At 36.9% G+C, this 9676-nt stretch overlaps 2 protein-coding genes across 5 annotated transcripts in view; one reads left to right on the top strand and one right to left on the bottom strand.

The window, feature by feature from the left end:
* The window catches only part of LOC109831585 (pentatricopeptide repeat-containing protein At5g15010, mitochondrial-like), an 11549-nt gene extending 3478 nt beyond the window's left edge, over positions 1–8071 (top strand). The window contains exons 2-4 of one of the 4 annotated variants that reach the window (XM_020398931.1): positions 2594–2765; positions 6894–7010; positions 7141–8071. The gene's annotated coding sequence lies outside the window, so the exon portion shown is untranslated. Of the gene's footprint in view, positions 1–1369; positions 2543–2593; positions 2766–6893 lie in introns of those variants that run through there. The other 3 variants (XM_020398929.1, XM_020398930.1, XM_020398932.1) reach the window with 3 other exon arrangements.
* LOC109831587 (NAC domain-containing protein 68-like) lies at positions 8127–9669 on the bottom strand. The gene is given in 4 exon segments (XM_020398933.1): positions 8127–8755; positions 8847–9011; positions 9013–9131; positions 9350–9669. Coding segments are annotated over 4 exon segments (858 nt in total). The 5' UTR covers positions 9528–9669; the 3' UTR covers positions 8127–8359.

Consider the following 9676-nt stretch of genomic DNA (forward strand, 5'->3'; position numbering starts at 1 on the left):
GGAGTGCTCAGGAGTCAACGTCGATGTGTTGCCTCGAAGGAATTAGCGGCGAGGATGCTCGAAGAAGGTAGTGATCGCTAGTGGGCTCGTGGTTGGGGAAGAATGCTAGGTTGGAAGTCGTCAACAAGGGACAGCTGCGAGGATCGAAGTAGATGTTGGATGTGGAGGTGGGTTGGAGGTTGAAGAAGGTGAACAGTGTTCGGCTTTATTTTTCACGTGAACAATAAATAGGGTTTGAGATGATTTGAGGGCTGAGATTTGAGGAGGATTTAGAATAGAGGGCTGAGAATAAATAGGACTTCAATTAAAAAGAGGGGCCTCACACCCATGGCATCACACCATAAAGCAAATAACATGCCATTCTAGAAATTTGAAATTCTTATTCAATCAAGTCTGCCTTCTCAAGAGGCTTACATCCTTATTTAAAGAAAACAAAAGGCAACAATCTTTCTAAAGAACAAAATAAAAATCCTCATAAAAAAGGGAAACTAAAAATTCTAGGGAGCATTTGGTAACCGTGACGTTTTTGTCGTTTCAGCTTTTGTTGAAAACAAAAACAATAAAACGCGTTTGGCAACCGGAACGTTTTTTTGACTTGACCCTTTACAAAATCCAAAAAATAAATGCTTTTCTCAAAACACCAAAAAGGTGTTTTGAGATTCCGTTTTCTCATCTAAAGCCGCCCGCACGCTCGCCGCCGCGCCCGCCTCGCCCGCCGCCCGCCGCCACCCGTGTCCTGCAGCTGCCGTCGCCACCGCTGCCCCGTCGCCCATCGCCCATCGCCGCCGCCACCCTTCGCCGACCATAGCCGTCATCGTTGCCCGCCTGCCGTCCGGTCGCCCATCGCCGCCGCCGCCGCCTTCCCCCCGCCGGCCAGCCGCCACTGCGCCGGTCGTTCTGTCTGCCACGCCGCAACGGTCGTCGCTGCTCGCCGTCCGTCGGCCGGTCGTCGGCACCCGCCGCCAGGCCCGTCTGTCGCCGCCACCCGTCGCGTCGTCGACGGTCGATTGTTTCGCTCGTCGCCCGTTCGCCCATCGCGGCCACGCCGTCGTCATCTGCCGCCGTCACCGGTCACCGACGGTCGTCATCGCACCGCCGCCCATTGGCCGGCCGCGGCCACCGGGCCACTGCCGCCGCTTTATAAATAATAACTGTAAATGATGTTTTCAAAACATGTTTGAAAAAAAACACCATGACATGATGTTTTTCTAAAAAACACAACAAAAACAAACACCTCAATCACCAAACACACCCCTAGCAATCAAATCCAATCTCTGGGAATCTAACTCAATCTCATGGCAGTCCAATATAATCTCAAAGCATCAAATTCAATCTCTGAAAATCTGATTCATATTTTCTTCTTTCTCAGACTTTCCAAGGATTCCCATCAGAGGTTATATGGTATGTGAAGAGATATACTTCTTTATTTACAGGACAAGTCATTCTAAATCCTAAACAACCAGTTAAATAGGAGTGAAAACCATCCAATTCTGTAATGTCATGTTCTGTACAATAATACAGAAGTAGTAACCCTCTTTGCTCCGGGTTATAGTATGAAAACACAATGCAATATGCCAATGTTTAATCTAGAGATTCTTCTATACATCAATTTTTGAAGTTCAGTGCATGGAAAAGTAACACTACGGATGTTCTCTGTTGCATTTCTTCTTATATTTGGATCTACTTTGTATACTACTGTCATCCAACTTCATGAATCTTATAATTACTGAAAACTGATCTGCTAAGTAGAAAGAGGATATATAAGTTATTTGCCACTGCAAATCATCCAAAAATTTCAGTTCTATTAATGCCACAGCTTGGTGTGACTGGAGAAGCCTGCATGCTTTTAATGGCATCTATAGTTTAGTTCTAATATGCTTGATCAACAAAGCTATCAGTTTACAAATTTCAGATTTTGGAATAGGTCTTGATATATACTATTAGATCAAATTTTCTTGTAGAGTTTGATCATAGAAAAGTGGCTGTAAACAAATTCAGCTATGATTTTGAGCACTTCCATCACCATGATACCACATGGACGATGCTTTGTTTGAATTGGATGTTATGAGCTGGTTTGTGCTCTATGATGGACAAATAAGCTGTAGCATAAAATGCTGGAAGGCAACAATTCCTTTACACATACATTCCCTTGCATACCAAAACTATTTGTAAAATATATTTTTGATTTTTTAGGGCTGTACACAGTTCAGATAAGGCTGAAAGTGACACTTTTTCCCCCCTTCGTGATTTGTCTAGTTTTACCAATGTTTCAGAGACATCTATTATGATTGAAATATCACAATTCTAAGGTTTTTAGCAGCCAATAGCTGCCTGAATCTTCATAATGTTAGGAAATTCAACTGTTACTGTATAATTAAGAAGGAAGAAATGGTTCTCTCAGAAGATCACTGGGCACAAGATGTGTCATAGGCTCATCGATTCTGTTTAGTTTACCATATATTGTTGCATTTGAATTTTGAAGTAAAATATTCCTTGTACAAAGTTGTTCTGTATATGTATTTCAATAATATTGATATGTTCTCTTAATAAAATATTGCATGTCTATGATTAGTGACAAGCTAATATTGTAAAGGTGTAGTCAAAGCCACAGTTTCAGAACTGTCATCAATTGATAGGAATTGGGATAAGGCTTGCTCCCGAAAATCCACCTTGACTTGCCGAGATCGCTGACATATAATGTGTTCAGGTTTTACAAGAGCTATTAGAGGCATGCTCTTCTGACATCTGCATGACCCTGTTAAGAGGTAGATATTTGCTCTTCAGCTTTAGTGAACAGTGACCTCATGCTCATGCAATATAATGGTGTCTAATTATCCATTAGTCATTATTCCAGTTGACTGCTTGGATAACACTGGATATTGGGAAGCAGACATAAAAAAGAACAAAATTGAAAGTATAGCCAACTAAAACTAGTGAAATGATGGAATTACTTGTTGAACTTAGTTGTTGAACTTAGTGAAATTTTGAGAAATTATGTTTAGAAAAAATTATCCATGAAACTCATTTATTAAGATTATGAAAGTAAATGGGCCTCTTTATTTGTTGAACTTAGTTCTTAGGTTAATGCTGGAATTACTTGGCACTCTTTAGTCTTTCCGAATAACTTATTAGAGAATTCATCTGAGACAACAATTACTTTCAAATTTATAGCTATATAAAAAATTCAAGATGAGGCTAAATGACTATTCTTGATACTTAAAAATAATTTGTGCATGATAAATATTCTCAGAGTCAAAGACTAGCCTGGCAATTAGCAAGAATATCAACCTAGGCCAGTGATGAATTTTTGTACAGATTCCCTTGATTGATATGCTAAAAGACGAGGTTGCCTTGCATCAATATTAGAACTGTGACTGTTCATTTATCTAACTTTCTAGTATGGTGATATTTTCTAACTCATCGCAACTCATAATAATACACTTACAGGAAAATTATAGTACGATGGCATGTCATAAGATATATCTAATAGGCATATCCTTGCACTGCTCCTACATGCCATAATGCTTTCGAGGAAGTTCTATTTGATTATGGAACATGGTAGTTCATAAATCTGCTCATTGGTCTTGACCAAGTTAATATACACTGAATTATGAAGCATCAACCTTAAGTGACTAGGGCTCCATGATTTACTTGCCACCTTATGACAGCTTTTGGTAAAACTCTGATGTTTCACAGCAGAAGTTCTGAGGTTATGAATGTGGAATAATATGCAGGAGTATTTATTCAATGGGATAGTAAATGATGGGGTAGGCTGTTTATGGTGGTAAGAGCTTCTCCGTTAGTAGAAAAGTTTTTTCTTTTAAATTTCTGAGGGAAGTCAACACTATTAGTTTATTATGGTTAAAATTCAGGGTAGACTTGGGTTTGATTCCATTACTGTACAGATTGATTTCATGAACAACAAATGTAGGAGTACTATTCTGACTCTAATGAATATTTGAGTTAATCATGTTCATGCCATCTTTTTTTTAATGCTAATTCCACTATAACATTGCCTTCCCAATTTGACATTTTTCTCTTGCTATAAACATTATGGTTCTAGTTTCCCATTCCCATTCAAAAAACTTAGGCCACTGTTGTCTAGTTTGCATTGATTCCTGAATTCATAATCTGCAATCCTGTCCTGTTTACAGTGCATGTATCTCTATTGTCTAAACTGACTAATTCATGTATTGAGATGTTTTTTGATGCAATTTATAGTTAGTACCATTTTATTTATTATTCTTCATTTATGTCTTGGAGACTTTGATTGTTGTCTTTCTGAATTTTGACATCTATTATTTAATTTAACAAACTTGTTGTTATGTCATTTTTATTCTAGTAGTTGTATTTTAATGTTTTGAACCAAGGACAAATGCAAATAAATGCTTGTGGGGGGGCACTTGCCCCCATGCATTTTTTTAATTTTTACTAAAAGATGCACACCTTTTTATATGTGTCCCCGTAGAATTTTAGTAGGTGCCCCCATTTTAGCAAAAGATGAGACCATGAACCGAACAACCATCGGGAAATATTGTTAGAATTTATAGTAATATATGTACTTCAGATCTTTGCATTTGTTGTATGAATAACTTCTCTCTTGGTAGAATTTATAGGGTAAATATAAGAAACCCTCTTAACTTTGGATGATTATTAGATAACCCCAATAACTTTCAAAATATCAACCCCCCCCCCCCCAAAAAAAAAAAAAAAAAAAAAAAACAAAAAACAAAGAACTTTAACTTTGAGATTTTATGAGAAAACTCTCCCTTAACCATCACTTTCAGGGGGCTTCCTGATAAAATCTCAAAGTTAAAGTGAGTGTTCTGATACTTTCAAAGTTATGGGGTAGTTATCTGAAATCATCCAATGTTTAAGGGCGTTTTCTCATATTTAGTCAAATTTATATTATATAAGCTATTAAGTTATATGTATAATTGTATATGTGCCTCTATAGGAAAAAAATTCTGGATCCATCCTTGTTTTGAATGCACCACTATCTGACTTACGGATGTTAAAATATGCAGTCATAGATACACACATATGCTGCAATTCTTACACACGTATGTATGCTCATATGATACCACCTCATCCAGAAGAAAGCTCATCTTGTTAGAGTTAGAATGGTCACTGGATCAGCATTAATTATGAAGCAATTTTGATTTGTCAGCCAAATTTTTCCAAGTCGACTTAAGAGAAACATACAAGATATTTTGGGAAAAACTTTTTATGTAAACCTAATGAAGTTGGAAGTTGTAACCTAGAACAAGCAGAGAGTTCTCTCCATTTGTAAAGTGAGAGATCTTAGTTTACGAACACAACCAAACTACTAGCAACCACGTTACCACCGAAGAGATCTCCAACAAATATATTGAAGGGTTTTTTTTTCATTAGACCCAAAGCTTTACCTTGATTTATGTTTAAACCCAATTACTTTTCTTTGTATTTTTAGACCCAATCAACTTTCTCTTTTTGTTTTTAGATCCGGATAATAATTCATAGTTAAAATATATTACATTTGTACTTTTAGGAGATAAAACCCCCAAAATACCCCTACATCTCCTCAAAACACACACTGACATATGAAACTAAAATCATAATTATGAAACTAAAACAAACTGTTTTGATTTATTATTATTAGTCCTTATTAATTGTAATAAACGACCATGAGGAATTATGAATAATCATGTGAAAAGTTGTAATGAGAAAATGACAAATTAATGCTATAATTGTCTCAAATGCTTATGTGAATTTATGCTACAAAATTAGGGGTTGAGGAATTGGGAGAATTTATACGTTATAATAAAAAAAAGAAAGATATGAATTCTTACCAAACTTTAGTATTTAAACATTAGGAATTAAGAGAGTTGAGGAGTATTTAGTGGGTTTATGAGAGTTGAAGAAGAAAATAAGAGAGCAAAGGAGGTGGGAGAGAATTAAATGAGAAAAAGAGGGGTAAAATTAGATTTTTTTTTTAATTTTTTTTGGTTTGGGGTGGGGGTGGGGGTATCACATACGTATGAAGTGTATTTGATAATTTGGGTTTAAAGATATATACACAAAGTTGATTGGCTAAAGATACAAAGAAAAGTAATCAAGTTTAAACATAAATCATGATAAACCTTTGGGTCTCAAGATAAAATCTCCTATATTGAAATGGGTTCTCCCTTGAAAAACCTAGACCTGAAGAAAAGAAATAATATATTTAACTTGTTTCGAAGAAATAATATATTTGACTTAAAAGTTGTTCTCGATGTAATATCCACATAGCATTCTGTTTATTTCTTTATCTTCTACCTTTGAGAACCATTTGATGCCTTATCCATTTAATGCGGATGACATAATTCATCTAAAATTTTCTGAATCTTAGCACATGAGATTTTTACCTCAAGATGAGAAGTGCAACATTAAGATATAAAATTTAGGTTTCTTTTATGCTTCTTGAATTACTTATTCTTTATCTTGTGTATATAATCAATGATGAAGATTCCATTCTCAACGATTTTACTTATATTTTCAAGTGAATCTCTTGCTAAAAACCATCACCATTTGTTTGAGGCATTTTTAGGCATGAGGTCTAGTTTAGGATGGTAACCTCAGAAATCATTTCTTCATTAGATATATTGACAACTTGTCATGGACTTTGAGCAGATTAATACAGAATGATATTAAAACTACCTGAGAGGACAATCAAGTGAAACAAATGTGGAATTTTAGCTGATGTAAACTATGTAACTACATCGTAGTAACATCAATGATCCTTCAAAAAATATTCTGTGACATGTAATAGCTGAACTTAGATGTCCAGTTGACCAATTTATATTCAGCTTATTTGTCTCTGTAATCATTAAGGAATAGAGTGTTCACTATATCGGATGTGATGTTGATATCAGTGTCATAAAGAAAGTTTTGGATGACGTTCGAGGTTTGAGTATAATGACGTAGTAGAAAGGTCTGACGTCATGCTTTGGCACCTTAATGGAAGTCACCCATGTTTTCAAGAAAGCAAGGTAACCTTCCACCTACTGTTATTCTTAAGATCCTAATGGTTGTGAGCATAGTTTTCTGAACTTTGAGCGTAGACGATATCTTAACGTCTTTTTTCCTTTTCTTTTTTTCTTTTTTTTTCTCTTTCGCTAGTTCTTGCAGACAATTGCAAACTCCTGCATACAATTTATGAGTTCTTGCAGACAATGACGAGTTCTTGATTCCAGATCACATTCATCCTTGTGAGTATGAAAACATTTGCTTCTTGAGTTGACTCAATGGTATGTTGTCATCATGGTAGTATTTTCTTACTTTCATGCTGAATCTGGAGATTTTCATATGATTAATGAATAATTATTTCTTTTTTTCATGGAATTTTCTTCCTTAGTTTCTTAAAACACCTGATAAATATCTCAAAAAAAAATTTATATATCACATCCTGCTAAGATTTTGAAACTCCATGCAACAATATGCTACTTTGTAGTGTATGGTGATTAAACCACTGTGACACCTTTATGTGCATGGTTTCTTTTCTTGCTTCCCCGCCTTCTTTTATATGTAATGTTGCTATGATAATGCTAGAAAGGAACCAGTGTATACTTTTGTGCTCCTCTCATTAATTGTTTAGTTCAGATACTTCCCTTCTTAATTCCTATAGTTCTTCTGTTGTTTTAGATTGAAAATCATGTTCTTGAAATCTAAGCTTTCATGCTTTTGGACAAACTAGATATCAAAGAATATGATATATTCATATTTCCAGTAGAAAACTCTGTTTGTGTTGTTTTGAATTCAAATCTCCATAGTAAGCAAAGGTTCTACTAACAGAACAAACCCTCTATTCATGTTGTTTAGAAATTCAATCCTCCATAGTAAGCAAAGGTTCTGCTAACAGAACAAAGATTGCTCTATTATTAAAGTTAAGTTGGAATGTCATTACGGTAATACAATATTAATGTTGACATTGTGCTTATTTTATAACGTTTATGTTCATGGTTGATCCCATCTTTTTGAATATACATTTATTAATTACGTTCATGTTATTTACTTCTTTAACGAGTCCTGTTATATTTAATTGCAACTCCAAATTTTGAGCTTAGAATGTTTCATTTTCCTCAAATAAACCAACGAAAAGCTTCTACTAATTTACTGAAGCATGTACTCATTTATGTACACCAAATTTCCATTCCATTGTTCATCAATACTTGCTTATGTTTCACATAGAAAATAGATAGAAATAAACAAAAGAATCCTACGTTGAAAATTCACAGAATATTCTTTTCTTCCCTCTTTGCTCTTTTTATCATGTACTACATTCTCTACTAATAATTCTATGTACTATGTACATCAAGGGTCCTAGCTCTAACGCTAATCTTCAAAAGGGTGGCAGGTTGTTCTGGCTTGTCTTCATCATTGGCGACCCAAGCACCTGCATGAAGTAATCCTGGTTCGATATATCAAACCCAGTAGCTGAGGAACCAAAAGCACCAAAAGAACTCTGCAAGTCATCCAGATTCAAATCCATGAACCAATCACTGTCTTCCTTCTTCATTTGTGGCTGCTCATTCACCTGTGACATTTGAGACTGATACACTTGAGGGGGGAACACATCATTTTCAATATCCGACCTAATGCTTTCTGATATCGCGTCATCAGCTGCTTCTAAAGAATCTATCGTCTCGCCAAAGGACGATGATTGCTCCTTCTGCTTCTGCATCTTCTCCCAGTTGTTCTTCTTGTTGTATAATCGGCAAAGAACCCAATCATCCAACTGTAAAAAGGAAAAAAAAAAGGTTGAGTTAGATTCTTTTATTATTTTATATATGTACAACTATTGACAATCGATGATGTTAAGTACATACCCTAAGGCTGCCTTTCTTGTTAGCGGATCGATTGGTATCGGCGAGTCTATACTCGTGCATGATCCAGTCGGTCTTGATGCCTCTAGGCGCCTTTCCGGAGTAGAAAACCAAGGCTTTCTTGATCCCAAGGGGCTTCTTGCTGCCAGCTGGCGAGACCGGCTTGTCTGGCGCCGGTTGCCTTCCAGTATCCTTGGCCGGCTGCCCGGTTGGGGCGGGACCCGTTAGGGTATTTCCGGTCCCTCGGGGTGAAGAAGTACCATTCCCTTTGTCCGAACAATGCCTTCTCTGTTACAAAGGAATATCAAAAAATGGATTAGATGAGAGTTTTAATGCAAAAAGGGTTTTTCTAGCCTCTAGTGAAATGTGGGTAAAAATCCTATCAGAAGTGCGTGCTTCTAGTCGATGGATTTAGGACCAATTTCTCTGTAGAATTGGCGGTTCTGATGGGATTTGCATTCTTGAAAACGCGGGATTCTGAAAAGATTCATATTCCAATTATGTACCTGGTAAATCCCAGGGATTGAACTTGTAGAGGTCAACCTCTGCGATGATGGGGGCGGGGAGGCGTTGGTAGGTGGCTTTCCGGCAGAGGTAATGGACGACGAGCTCCTCGTCGGTGGGGTGGAACCGGAATCCCGGTGGGAGGTTGAGCTCGGCCTCAGCGTCTCTCGATCTTCCCATTCTCTTCTCCTCTGCTTGAGCTTCTGAGTTTTGAACTTTCAGAGTTTGGCGAGGCGGTGGGTATTGGCCTGTTTTTTGTGTTTTGAGAAGTTCGGCTGAAATGTTGTGAGTGCTTGAGATTGCGAGGGGGAGCGTGTATATATATGGCT

Source organism: Asparagus officinalis, chromosome 2 (assembly GCF_001876935.1).
Source record: "Asparagus officinalis chromosome 2, Aspof.V1, whole genome shotgun sequence".
In the NCBI taxonomy this organism is placed as follows: Eukaryota; Viridiplantae; Streptophyta; class Magnoliopsida; order Asparagales; family Asparagaceae; genus Asparagus; species Asparagus officinalis.